Source organism: Hypanus sabinus, chromosome 23, assembly GCF_030144855.1.
Source record: "Hypanus sabinus isolate sHypSab1 chromosome 23, sHypSab1.hap1, whole genome shotgun sequence".
NCBI classification, from domain to species: domain Eukaryota; kingdom Metazoa; phylum Chordata; class Chondrichthyes; order Myliobatiformes; family Dasyatidae; genus Hypanus; species Hypanus sabinus.
This window is the reverse complement of record NC_082728.1, coordinates 10252899-10266675: the sequence shown is the minus strand read 5'-3', so window position 1 is coordinate 10266675 and position 13777 is coordinate 10252899. Positions and strand designations below refer to the sequence as shown.

At 57.8% G+C, this 13777-nt stretch overlaps 1 protein-coding gene across 3 annotated transcripts in view; it reads left to right on the top strand.

Moving 5' to 3' along the window:
- The window catches only part of slc25a10a (solute carrier family 25 member 10a), a 40925-nt gene that overhangs the window by 2709 nt on the left and 24439 nt on the right, over positions 1-13777 (top strand). For all 3 annotated transcript variants that reach the window (XM_059948368.1, XM_059948367.1, XM_059948366.1), the window contains 5 exons: positions 4548-4667; positions 8052-8166; positions 8397-8445; positions 10007-10048; positions 11655-11698. In XM_059948368.1, coding sequence (XP_059804351.1) covers positions 4548-4667; positions 8052-8166; positions 8397-8445; positions 10007-10048; positions 11655-11698 — 370 coding nt within the window. The remainder of the gene's footprint in view (positions 1-4547; positions 4668-8051; positions 8167-8396; positions 8446-10006; positions 10049-11654; positions 11699-13777) is intronic.

Sequence of the window (13777 nt, the reverse complement as noted above, 5' to 3'; positions counted from 1 at the left end):
TTTCCTCCCTCACCAGCCCATCACCTCCCTCTGGTGCTTCTCCCCCTTTCTTCCATGTTCTTCTGCCCTCTCCTGCCAGACTCACCATTCTCCAGCCCTTTATCTCTTTCGCCAATCATCTTCCCAGCGGTTTACTTCACATCTCCCTCTCCCCAGGTTTCCCCGGTCGCCTGCCACCTTGTACTTCTTCCCCCGCCCCCACACCTTCCAACGCTGACTTCGCTTTCCTTCCAGTCCTGAAGAAGGGTCTCGGCCCGGAACGTCGACTGTTTATTCATTTCCACGGATGCTGCCTGACCCGCTGAGTTCCTGCGGCGTTTTGTGTGTGTCCCAGTAAAAACTCCTCTTCACCCTGTCGTAAGACTGTGTAACCGCACAGTCGCGTAACACTTCACTGCGCCGGTGGAAAGATCGGTGCCCGTAAGGAGTTTCTGTGTTCTCCCTGTGACCGCGTGGGTTTCTCCCCATTTTACAAAGACGTTTGGATTCGGGTTAGTAAGTTGTGGGCTTGTTATGTTGGTGACACCCGCGGGCGTCCCGCGGCGTGTCTCGGATTGCATTGATCGTTGACGGAAGCAGTGCCGCGATGTACGTTTAACAAATAAAGAAAACTTACCGTATTTTGAAAAGATAGACTCTCGACCTTGCAGTCTAACTCATCGTGACCTTGCGGGTTTTTTTGTCTGCCCCGCACTGTAATACTTTATTCTGTAATATTACTGCTTCTCCCTTGTGCTACCTCAGCGTACCGACCTGATTGATTGATGCGCGTGCGCGCGCATAGCTTTTCACCGGTACAACCACCTCCAGCCATCACAGCCGACCATTACCGTCTGGGACGTAGCCTCTTCTCACTCCGTCCACTGGGGGGAGGTACACTGAGCTCGAGACCCACTCTCAATGGTTCAGCTTCTTCCCATCCAGCATCAGGTTTCTGAACGGCCCACCTCACTATTCCTCCATTTATTTATTTTGTCCTGACGCCTTTGCTCTGCACGGTTGCCCCGAAACAGCAGATTTCACATAGTTTCTGTTGGTGACAATGAATCTGATTCAAATTCCTTCACAGTCCAAGGTAAATTTATTATCAAAGTACGTATGTGATGCAATTCACAGCCCCGAGATTCATTTTCTTGTGGGCATTCTCAATAAATCCTTAAACTGTGTAAATACAAAACAAAAAAAATAAATTTACCAATAAATATCTGAGAACGCGAGATGAAGAGTCCCAGAAGGTGACGCCATGGGTTGTGGGGTCAGTTCAGTGATGGGGTGAGTGAAGTTATCCCCTTTGGTTCAAGACCCTGATGGTTGACGGGTGGTAACTGTTGCTGAGGTGGGTCCTGGGGCTCCTGTACCACCTTTCTGATAGCAGCAGTGAGAAGGGGGCACGTTCTGGGAGGTGGGGGACCCGATGATGGATGCTGCTTTACTGCGACAGTGTTTTGTGTAGTGATTTCGCTCAGTGATGGGGAGGGCTTTATGATGGACTGGACCGTATCCACTGCTTCTTGTAGGATTTTCCGTTGGGGGTGTTGCCGTTCCAGACGGTGCAGCGACCGGTCAGTATGCTTCCCACTGCACCTGGAGGGGTTTGTCCTTGGCGTCGGTGGGTCTTGCTGCAAGCGGCTGGTGTTACGTTTCACATTGCCCGCTGTAAGATCGGGGTTCAGTTCCCGCCGTGACCCGTAAGGAGTTTGTACGATCTCCACGTGGGTTTCTGCCGGGCGCCTCGGTTTCCTCTTGCATTTTGGAAGATGTATGGTTAGGGTTGGTGAGTTGTGAGCCACCCGTGTTGGCACCGGAAACATCATGACACCCGTGGGCTCTGCTTAGCCATCTTGTCTGACAAGATTGACCCTTGACCTTGTGATCTGCCTTGATATGGCTTTGCTTCTGCACTTTCTCTGTAACTGTGACACTTTACTCTGCTATTCCCCTTGCACCAGGGGCTCCCACGGAACCCTATCACTCATCGAAGTTTCCTGGACCCCAAGCTGTCAACTCTTGCCTTGCACAACCTCAGATGTACAGATGCGATGAAGTGAACTTGCCGAACAAAGTTTTTCGCTCTACACGTGACAATAATAAATCGATTTGATTTGCCAGTAAATGCAAGCATTGCCGATAGCATCACATCCCACGAGCAACTTAACCAAAGCCCAAGGGTTGTACGGCTGTGGAACTTTCCGACTGCAGGATGTAGTGAGGCTGCGGAGAGAATCCTGGATTTGTGTCAGTGACCAGCACTGTCCGAGGGCATCCTGGGGGCAGCCCGCAGGTATCGCAATGCTTCCTGGTGAGTGTGGGGCAGAGTTCGTCCTGCCCCCACGGTGAGTGTGGGGCAATGTTCGTCCTGCCCCCACGGTGAGTGTGGGGCAGTTCCTCCTGCCCCCAGAGTGTGTGGGGCAGTTCCTCCTGCCCCCACGGTGAGTGTGGGGCAGAGTTCATCCTGCCCCCACGGTGAGTGTGGGGCAGTTCGTCCCGCCCCCACGGTGAGTGTGGGGCAGTTCGTCCCGCCCCCACGGTGAGTGTGGGGCAGTTCGTCCCGCCCCCACGGTGAGTGTGGGGCAGTTCGTCCCGCCCCCACGGTGAGTGTGGGGCAGTTCGTCCCGCCCCCACGGTGAGTGTGGGGCAGTTCGTCCCGCCCCCACGGTGAGTGTGGGGCAGTTCGTCCCGCCCCCACGGTGAGTGTGGGGCAGTTCGTCCCGCCCCCACGGTGAGTGTGGGTCAATGTTCGTCCCGCCCCCACGGTGAGTGTGGGTCAGAGTTCGTCCCGCCCCCACGGTGAGTGTGGGGCAGAGTTCGTCCCGCCCCCACGGTGAGTGTGGGTCAATATTCGTCCCGCCCCCACGGTGAGTGTGGGGCAGAGTTCGTCCTGCCCCCACGGTGAGTGAGGGGCAGTTCATCCTGCCCCCACGGTGAGTGTGGGTCAATGTTCGTCCTGCCCCCACGGTGAGTGTGGGGCAGTTTGTCCTGCCCCCACGGTGAGTGTGGGTCAATGTTCGTCCTGACCCCACAGTGAGTGTGGGGCAGAGTTAATCCTGCCCCCACGGTGAGTGTGGGGCAGAGTTCATCCTGCCCCCACCCACACAGCTCGTGTAACTGCTCCCGTTGCGGTGTCGCATTCCTTGTCTGCTCTGGAGTCAGCCTCGGGTGATTTAGTGAAAGGGTTTGAACAAGGGTGTGGAGAAAATGTCAGATGGTCTGCTTCCTGTCGAGTGTCCAGTCACCGTGACCAGCGTTTGCCGGATTGTCGCTGGCTCCCCTCCCTGCCAACGCCAGTGGTACCGAGGTCGGCTTGGCGAGTTTGATTCCGGGCGCTGCCTGCGAACAGGACCCGCTCCAGTGCACTCCCTCCGCGGTGGTGCTTGCGTGAATTCTGGTCTCCCGTCGCGTTCTGCCTGGCAGCCCACAACACACAGCCTGAATCGCCCTCTCCAGCTCCCAGACCCCGAGCTGAAGTGGAACTCTTCCCGACGTTGAGACGTTCGACCCCTGTCGTCCCCAGCGGAATCCTCCTCACCTCAGTCTCCCGCTGTGGCTGGGTGTAGTCTCGGTCGGTGCCGTTGTGGCCAGTGCAGTGGAGACAGAGTGGAACTGGTTGTTGTAATGGAGAGGGAACGAGTCAGTGAGTGTGGACCTGATAGTCGGCGGCGACAACCGCGGGCTGCCGCCAGCGCTCCCTCAGACCGTCGGTCATTGACGCAACCGGAGCGTCTCGATGCCCCTGTGAGGATCGAAGCTAATCTTCAAGCCGGGCGGAACCAGGAGCCGCCAATCCCCAGCCGCGGGCAAACACAGCTCGGCACTCGAATCAAAGCGGTTTTTGATTCCGCCGCTTTAAATCCTGTTGCTGCTGTTCCAGACCGGCTGGGCTGGGCAGGTTTCCAGGGGTGCGGTTTCAGCTGGCGTGAACACGCCACAGATCGGCAGATAGTCACGGCAGGTTAGACACTTTCCGCTTTGACTGAGGAGCTGCTGTAATCAGTAAATGTCTTTTGACAGCTCAGATCTACGTCTTGTCAGTAACGGGGCCTCCTGCCCCAAATAGCCAGTGGCACCCATTCACACCCGCGTGACCCACCCCACTGTGGAACTGCTTGTCATCACAGCCGTCCAGCTCAGTCTACAAAGATAAGTCGACACTCGAAGCCCTGAGTTATAGGGAAAGGTAGAATAAGTTAGGACTTTGTTCCCTGGAACGCAGGAGAATGGGGGGAGATTTGATAAAGACACAAAATCAGGAGAGGGTCGAAATCAGGTGAATACATTAACGCTGTTCCCCTTTGGTTGGGTTTCACTGTCTAAACGGGGTTACTCTTTTGCCTTCGTATTCCAGAATTGTAATGCTGTTGTCGTCATCCAGAACAATGCGAGCCCGCGGGGCGGCCTCCCCGTTGCGGGAAAGCCCCGCTGTCCCTGCGGTTGCTGCCAGCTCTGTCTCCGAGGGACGGTCAGGTTGTCCGGTCCCGGGATCGAATCGCCTGGGAGGTTCCCCCCGCCTGCTGCACGTGGGTGACGCTGTCTGTCTCTGTCGTTCGCAGGTCCATCTTCAGACCCAGCAGGAGGTGAAAATGAAAATGACGGGGATGGCTTTGCACGTAATCCGGAACGATGGCATCCTGGCCCTCTACAATGGCCTGAGCGCCTCGCTGTGCCGGCAGGTAATGGAGCCGACGCGGCCCCCTAGGGCCATCAAAGGGAGGGGACGGGAAATCCCAGACTGCTGCCACTCCTGGGGCTTTGGGAGAGAAGCTGGGGGGGAGGCCCCATCACTCCATGCAGTCCAGTCAGGCTGTAGACACGGAGAGAGATGGGGGGGGGGGGGGGTAACAGGCTGTGGGAGGTCCCAACACGCAGTCAGGGTGGGGTCTGTGGGCTGTAGATGTGAGGAGGGGTTGTGGATTGGAACAGTATCAATCCTGCAGTTGGTGCTACAGTTGCAGTGATGGTGAAGCAGGGATAAATGGGCTGAATGGTCTCCCTGCTGGTGGAGCATACAGACCGGGCGTAGAACAGGGAGCGATACAGCATGGTAGGCGGCTCATCACCCTTTCTGAGCATCGGTCCGTCTCCCTCGATCCCCTCAACCTGTTTACAAGCCAATCTGAAAGCTTCTTCATCGCATCTGCTCCAAGGCACCCACCGCTCCCTGTGAGCTTCAACATTTACCCTCCAGTGTTTGCCATCTCCTCCCTGGGAGAAAATCTCCTTACTGGCTCCAGTTCTCCTGAGAACTCTCGTTATTTTAGGGTCAGTGTGGCGCTGGCTGTCGTGTCGCTCTGTCTCTCTCCCCCCACCTCTCCACGTCTGATCCAATATTTCTCAAGATGTCCCCGAGCTTCGGGTGTTTTTTAAGCCACGCATCCGGCTCCGCTATCTGGGCGCTCGTTGTGTCGTATCTCCGTGCAATGTGTGCAGCATCCTAGGTTTCTTCCGTTAAACGTGACTGGCATAAACTTCCCGTTTGGCTTGCTTGGAACTACAACACAACGGCAGGCAGCTGTCGAGTAATTGTATGTATGACTGTATGTATATTTGTATGTATGTATACTTTTTCAAAGTATTCAGTATAGATCGGTTTAGGCCTTTTGGCCCATCGAGATTACTCTGATTGATCATGGCAAATTCTTGTTCAACCAGCACTCCCCCGGCTTCTCTCTGCAACCCTCAACTCCCTGACCAACTCAGAACTTCCCAGTGACTCGGCCTCTAGCAGTGAATTCCACGGGTTCACCGCTGGAGAAATTCCTCCGTCTCTGTTCTGAAGAGTCCTGCTTCCACTCTGAGGCTGTTCTTTGGTCCCAGACTCTCCCGTTGCTGGAAACCTCCTCTTCACATCCACGCTTTCCAGGCCTTTCAGTGAGGTTTCAAGTGATTACCACCACCCCCCCCCCCCCCCATCCCTGCGCAGGCCCAGAGCCATCAAACGCTCTTCGCATTTTAATCCTTTCATTCCTGGGGTCCTTCTACCCTGTAGGTTTTCCACAACACCCCCATCCTCCTGATCTCCAGGAGAGCGAGTCAGCTCAGTGTGGAAACAGGCCCTTCGGCCCATCTAGTCCATGCTGATCTGCCTACTCCCATCGACCTGCACCGGGAACACAGGCCTCAGTACCCCTACTGTCCGAAACGTTGAAATCGAGCTCGCGTTCACCGCTCGTGCTGGCAGCTTGTCCACACTTTCAGCACCCTCTGAGTGAAGAAGTTTCCCCTCATGTTTCCCTAAACTTTTCACCTTTCACCCTTAACCCATGACTTCTACCCAACCTCAGTGGAAAAAGCCTGCTAGCATTTACCCTGTCTACACCCCTCATGATGTTGTATACCTCTGTTAAAACGCCTCTCAATCTTCTACATTCTAAGGATTGAAGCCCTAACCTATTCAATCTCCCTTTATAACTCGGGTACTCCAGACCCGGCAACGTCATTGTAAACTTTCTCTGCACTCTTTCAACCTTGTTTACACCTTTCCTGTAGGTAGGTGACCAAATCTGCCCACAATACTCCAAATCAGGCCTCGCCAACATCTTGTGCAACTTCAGCGTGACGCCAGGGAAAGAGTTAACTGAAATCCGGCCAGTGGGGGTTTCAAAAATGGTGCTTGTAATGATTCTGCACCCAGCTGTGTGTGGGGAACGGTGGGCTCACCTGGACACAGGGAGTGCGTACGGGGAACTGAGGACTGCCCAAACCAGGGAGTCCTGGTGGCGTTTTGCTGGTTAATGAACCGTCGCCAAGGAGACTGCACCTACCGTGCTGAGTTTGAACTCGTGATTCAGGACCATTCACTGATCCGGGCTCCGAGCCATTCAAAACGCATTCTCACTTGGGACGCAGCCAGTGTTCTGTCTGAACAGCTCAGAGGCAGGCAGGGGGGCCCAGCGAGTATGAATGGAGTACGGGAGATGGGACCCAGTGAGCTGAAAGGAAAGTGGAGTGGGGCAGGAGTGAGGGCTGTCAGAGAAGTTTTTAAACAAGAGTGGTGGGTGTGCAGATTGCCCTGCCAACGGTGGTGGTAGAGGCAGATACATTAGGGACAGTCGAGAGTCTCTTAGATAGGCACACGGATAATCGAAAACTGGAGGGCTTTGTAGGAGGGAAGTGTTGGAGTAGCTGAAAAGACCACAACATTGTGTACTGTGTTCTGAGTGGCAAGGCCAGGCTTTGCCGCTGGTGGAGCACGACTGCCCCCCAGTGGATTCTCGGCTAACTGCACCCTCTCGGACTCAGCTGACCAGATTCATTCCCAGAGTCAGTCCCAAATCTTCCCGCCAGTCATTGGCCCTAACATCTGCCCTCCTAAACCTGGGAGAGTACAGAGTGGGGCTTTTACTGTGCAATTAAATCTGCTGGGTAAATGTGGCTGTGTGGGTCTGTGAGTGTTGGAGAGAGTGAGCGTGTGTTTTGTGTACGATATATGCGCACGTTAGTGCTGCGTGTTTCTATGCATGTGCATGGGCGCGCACACTGTTCGTGAATCCTGCCCTCCCCACCCCCCACCCCTAGATTTTGGAGGGGAGATGTGGGGGCAGTGACTGGTGGGAAGGTTTGGGGGCGAATCTGGTCAGCTGAAAGCAAGATCACAACTGAATTACCTCCTCAATCCCACACTGACCTCTCCCCCCTGCTCATTACGCATCTGTCTAAAGTCCTAGATGTTTTCCTGGAGGATGAGCACTCCCACCCACCCTGGTGAGAAACCTCAGCATCTTAAAATGTTCCAGTCAACCCATCGCATCTGTCCTCCCTCACCAGCACAGAAGCCACCGTACTCTAGAGATGGGGGGGGGCTGGGGGGGTCTCTCTCACCTTCGCCCCCTCCCGCCGGCATACAACTCCAGGCAGATGCAGCGATCCGCACTGATTGGATTTGGCCAGGACCGTCCAACAGCTCGTGGAAAGTCAGAGGCGAGGGGGTCGGGGGGGGGGGGGGGCTTGGGGAAAGGTTTGTGCCCATGAGGTCTGGGGGTGGTGGGGTTTTGTGATGAGGTGCTGCTGCTCTGGTAACTTTACCTCTCTCACCCCCCCCCCCACCCTCACTGAAGCTCACCTACTCACTGACCCGCTTCGCTATTTATGAGACAGTGAGGGACCGGCTGGCCAGAGGAAACACCGGCTCCCTCCCCTTCTACCAGAAAGTTCTGCTGGGAGCCTTTGGAGGTTAGTTGGAGGCCGACATTCTCTGCGTCTCGCCATTTATCGTTTGTGTCCTTGTCCCTGTAGCTGCATGCGTGTATCCGGTGTCCGTGTGTCTCCTTGGCCGAGCTCCTCCTCGCTCCCTCTCCCTACCGTCGGGCTGCGCTCGCATGGGCTGGGTGTGAGTTCTCCGATCTCTGCCTGCTCCCTGTGCCGACCTCTCCAACCGCTTTAACCCACTTATGTTCCCGCAGGTTTCACTGGCGGATTTGTTGGCACACCGGCGGATATGGTCAATGTCAGGTCAGTGGGCTCCGGCGACACCAACCTTGCTTGGCGCTCCCTCTCCCCTCCCCGCTCCCTCTCCCCTCCCCGCTCCCTCTCCCCTCCCCGCTCCCTCTCCACCCCCGCTCCCTCTCCACCCCCGCTCCCTCTCCACCCCCGCTCCCTCTCCACCCCCGCTCCCTCTCCACCCCCGCTCCCTCTCCACCCCCGCTCCCTCTCCACCCCCGCTCCCTCTCCACCCCCGCTCCCTCTCCACCCCTGCTCCCTCTCCACCCCCGCTCCCTCTCCACCCCCGCTCCCTCTCCACCCCCGCTCCCTCTCCACCCCGCTCCCTCTCCACCCCCCGCTCCCTCTCCACCCCCCGCTCCCTCTCCACCCCCGCTCCCTCTCCACCCCCCGCTCCCTCTCCACCCCCGCTCCCTCTCCACCCCCCGCTCCCTCTCCACCCCCCGCTCCCTCTCCACCCCCCGCTCCCTCTCCACCCCCCGCTCCCTCTCCACCCCCCGCTCCCTCTCCACCCCCCGCTCCCTCTCCACCCCCCGCTCCCTCTCCACCCCCCGCTCCCTCTCCACCCCCCGCTCCCTCTCCACCCCCCGCTCCCTCTCCACCCCCCGCTCCCTCTCCACCCCCCGCTCCCTCTCCACCCCCCGCTCCCTCTCCACCCCCCGCTCCCTCTCCACCCCCCGCTCCCTCTCCACCCCCCGCTCCCTCTCCACCCCCCGCTCCCTCTCCACCCCCCGCTCCCTCTCCACCCCCCGCTCCCTCTCCACCCCCCGCTCCCTCTCCACCCCCCGCTCCCTCTCCACCCCCGCTCCCTCTCCACCCCCGCTCCCTCTCCACCCCCCGCTCCCTCTCCACCCCCGCTCCCTCTCCACCCCCCGCTCCCTCTCCACCCCCCGCTCCCTCTCCACCCCCCGCTCCCTCTCCACCCCCCGCTCCCTCTCCACCCCCCGCTCCCTCTCCACCCCCCGCTCCCTCTCCACCCCCCGCTCCCTCTCCACCCCCCGCTCCCTCTCCACCCCCCGCTCCCTCTCCACCCCCCGCTCCCTCTCCACCCCCCGCTCCCTCTCCACCCCCCTCTCTCCACCCCCTTGCTCACTCTCCCACTGCACCCCTTGCCCACCCTCCTGCACCCACGCTAGCTCCTGGATTTCAGCACCTCAGACAGCAGCTGGTGGTCAGCGCTGACTCAGGGGCCACGGAGAGACGAGGAGCAGGTGGAGGGCAGGGATGGTAGTTGAGGGGGCATTACGAGCCTCTTGGCTGTGAACCCCCCTCATTGCCTCCCAGGGACAGGGCTGGTTAATCACCCTCAGCGCCCCCCTGCTATCCCACAACCATGCGGGGTGACCTCAGCCTTCCTCTCCCTCCCTCCCAGTGTGCCCTGCTCCTGGGATTCGGCTGGGCTTGAACTCCCTCCTCTCTGCTGTCTGCTGATCGAGTTTTCCCCGTGTGGGGTAGATGGGGGCGTTTCCCGGTCCCTTGAGCTACGGACTCATTCCGCTTTCCCCCACCCCCCAGGGTTGCGATGGGCACTCGGACCCTGTAACCGACCCTCTGCCCCTTCCTTCCCTTGCAGGATGCAGAACGACATGAAGCTGCCGGTCGAGCTGCGGAGGAAGTGAGTGTTGGCCGGGCACTCCTCAGGGAGCCGGCCCTCCTGCCTGTCGGGTGACAGTGCGGTGATTTTGTTGGCGTGAGTTCCCCTGAGGGGGAAGGGGGGCAGTTCAGGGTCTGGGGTTGGGCAGGTTGGACCCTGCAGGGACAGGCACTGGGACGATGCCTGCTGTCGACTTGCCCAGGAGGAGCAAGTGGTGGTTTGGGCTCTGGAATGGAGAGGGATGAGAGGGGGAGGAACTCGGCTCATCCCTCCACATCTACCCACCCACCCTTCCTACCTCCCTCGAGGCAGGTGAGGAGAGAAGGGTACGGGATGGTTGGGAGGAAAGTGCAGCTGCTTATGGCATCAGTGGGTCCCCAGTAAGAGACAGGTCGGGTGGGGGGGGGGGGGGGGCGCCATACAGTCACTCGGAGAGATGGAGGTAGTGAGGGGTAGGGTGGAGGGAGAATGGGTGGGTGGCAGTGAGTGAGGTGACGGGAGGTAGGGGAGGGTGAGGGAGCTGGATGGAAAATGAGTGGGATGCAGCTGGTAAAGAGCCGTACCATTGGACGAGCTGCCTTTCCGTGTGTGGGGGGGGGGGGGATGCATATAGACCCTGGTGTCACCCACAATTCTCCCACCCCTGGAGACACTGAGGGGACCGGAGTGGAAGGGTTTGCATTGGACAGTACCGTAGAACGGGTTCACTGACACCCCGTCCAGCTGTCCATTCTGTGGCCAGGAGGAGTCGGTGTACCACGAGGCTGCAGCCCCTCTCTGAGTTTCTGAAGGGGCTTCTGCCTGCACTTTAGTCCCGCGCTCCTCGTATACGGGCACCCAGTTCGGCAGTGAGGCTGGCTCCTGGGCCTGACCAAGATGGCCGCTCACGGGACTAGGCAGCGGAAAGTGGAGGGCGCTGCCCCTTTTCCAAGCATTCATTCGTGCACCGGCTGCCCCTGGAGAGGGAGCGCGTGGTCACAAGGAGCACAGTGGGGAACTTTTGGGAGCAGAGGTCTATAGACAGTATGGACAGTTTTATAGATGCTAGTAACCATGTTTTAATCTGAGTATACCTACTGTCTTGTAAATATTGAATTTCTGAACCTTGTGTATATGTGACGTGAATAAACTTTTATAAAGGGCTTCTCACCCAGGTCGGTGGGAATTTGTTCAGAAGTCGTTTCTCCAAATCGTCTGCTGGTGAACTCACAGCGGGGGTGGGTGGGGAGATGAATTGTCTGTGTTTGGGTTGAAGGACAGATAGTGAGATGGGGGCAAGAGATAAGCCCATCATCTTTTCCTGCTCCTGTCCCCCCACCCCGATAGTCTCCTGTCTCTCTCTGTCCCAATGCAGGGTTTCGACCCGAAACGTGGGTTCCTTCCCCACCCCAGATGCTGCCTGCCCTGCTATACCCCTGCAGGTGGTTTCTGGCTCTAGATTCCAGCGTCTGCAGTGTCCTGTGCCTCCGTTAGTGGGATCTTACTGTACCCACATGACAGCAGTGAGTCCGCTGTAGGGGGCAGATCCCCGGGTGCTGTGTGACCCTGTGGCAGGGATGGGACAGGCGCTGTTGAAGCGCAGGCTGTGTGTACCGTGGCTCACTGCTGCTTCCTCTCTCCCCGGCAGCTACAAACACGCACTGGACGGGATTTACCGAGTCTTCCGGGAAGGTGAGTGATTTCCCCCTCGTCTCCAGCTGGGTCAGCACCAGGGAGACACACGATCCCCACCCTCGCCACTCAGTGTTTCCGCAGCGCTGCCGGTGGGAAGGTGTTTAAAGTCAGGGAAGCCCATGCAATGTCGGCATCGAGATTGCTTGCAGTTTCTTCAGCCATCCTTGCATGTCAGGACGTGTATTACAGGGTCACCACGAATTCCTTTATGGGGTACAGGGAGTTGTAAATGAAGTCTCAGGGCTGGAGACCTGCAATACTGTAAAGTTTTGGCACATGGACAAAAGGAAAATGGAGAATTGTCTGGGAGGGAAGGGTTTGATTAATCTTGGAGTAGGTTCAAAGATTCGCACAATTGTTCAGGCAGCATCTATGGGGAGAAGCACTGTTGACGTTTCGGGCTGAGACCCTAACATCGACAGTGCTTCTCCCTATAGGTGCTGCCTGGCCTGCTGTGTTCCACCAACATTTTGTGCGTGTGTTTGAATTCCCAGCGTCTGCAGATTTCCTCGTGTTTGTATTGGGTTATAATGTTCCATGTTCAGGCTCTGTGGAGGCTGCAGTTAGACTGGGAGCCACTGGGGGGCAGGAGTGCTCCACCATTCACTTCACTTCCCCCACCCCAAATTCTGGGATCTTGCTGATACTCGGGCAGAGTCTCAGCTGTTCAGCGGCCAGGGCCCCATGCACGGGGTGGGAACAGAGATTTGGTATTAGTTTAATATTGACACATTACCAACATACAGTGAGAGACTTTTACTATCGTTCATACAGATCAGATCAATACACAGTGACGAGTTAGAACAAGGCAGAATAATAACAATGTAGAGTAAAGTGTAACTGAAAGAGTGCAGTGCGGGTGAACAATAAGATAGAAAACCATAACAAGGTGAATGTGAGACCAAGATTCCATCTTATCGTACGAGGTGCGTTCAAGGGTCTGATGACGGTCGGGTAGAAACCGTCTTTAAGCTTTCAGGCTTTTGCGTTTACTGCCCGATTGTAACCGAGGTCTTTACCTGTGCTCAAAGTGAATTTATTTGTGTGTGTGTGTACGTGTGCGTGTGTGTGTGTACGTGTGTGTGTGTGTACGTGTGTGTCTGAGTGTCTGAGTGTGTGTGTATACGTGTGTACGTGTGCGTGTGTGTACGTGTGCATGTGTGAGTGTCTGAGTGTGTGTGTGTATGTGTGTACACACACACCTTAGGTGGGCTGTGGTAATGATGAAAAGAAGGCATGGCCTACGTGGTGGAGATCCCTGAGAGAAGCTGCTGCCTTAACCCAGCACCTTGTCCGAGGTGGAGAGGGCGGACAGTGCTCTCTCGCTCCTGTGCGCTGGGCTTGCTGACCCAGACCGGGGCAAAACCACTCAGCATGCTTCCCGATTCTCACCAGAGAGTGTGCAGTTTTTATTTGGGGTGGGAGGGGTGAGTGGAGCTGAGATAGGATAGGACCGAGGGTGGGTGATGTGAGGGTGGGGGTGCGGGCGATACTCCCGGTGCCCTGACCGAGGGTGGGGGTGCGGGCGATACTCCCGGTGCCCTGACTGAGGGTGGGGGTGCGGGCGATACTCCCAGTTCCCTGACCGGGTGGGGGGTGCGGGCGATACTCCCAGTTCCCTGACCGGGGGGTGGGGATGCGGGCGATACTCCTGGTGCCCTGACCGAGGGTGGGGGTGCGGGCGATACTCCCAGTTCCCTGACCGGGAGGGGGTGGGGTGATGTGAGGGTGGGGGTGCGGGCGATACTCCTGGTGCCCTGACCGAGGGTGGGGGTGCGGGCGATACTCCCAGTTCCCTGACCGGGAGGGGGTGGGGTGATGTGAGGGTGGGGGTGCGGGCGATACTCCCAGTTCCCTGACCGAGGGTGGGGATGCGGGCGATACTCCCGTGCCCTGACCGGGTGGGGGTGCGGGCGATACTCCCAGTTCCCTGACCGGGTGGGGGTGCGGGCGATACTCCCAGTTCCCTGACCGGGTGGGGGTGTGGGCGATACTCCCGGTGCCCTGACCGGGAGGGGGTGGGGTGATGTGAGGGTGGGGGTGCGGGCGATACTCCCGGTGCCCTGACCGAGGGTG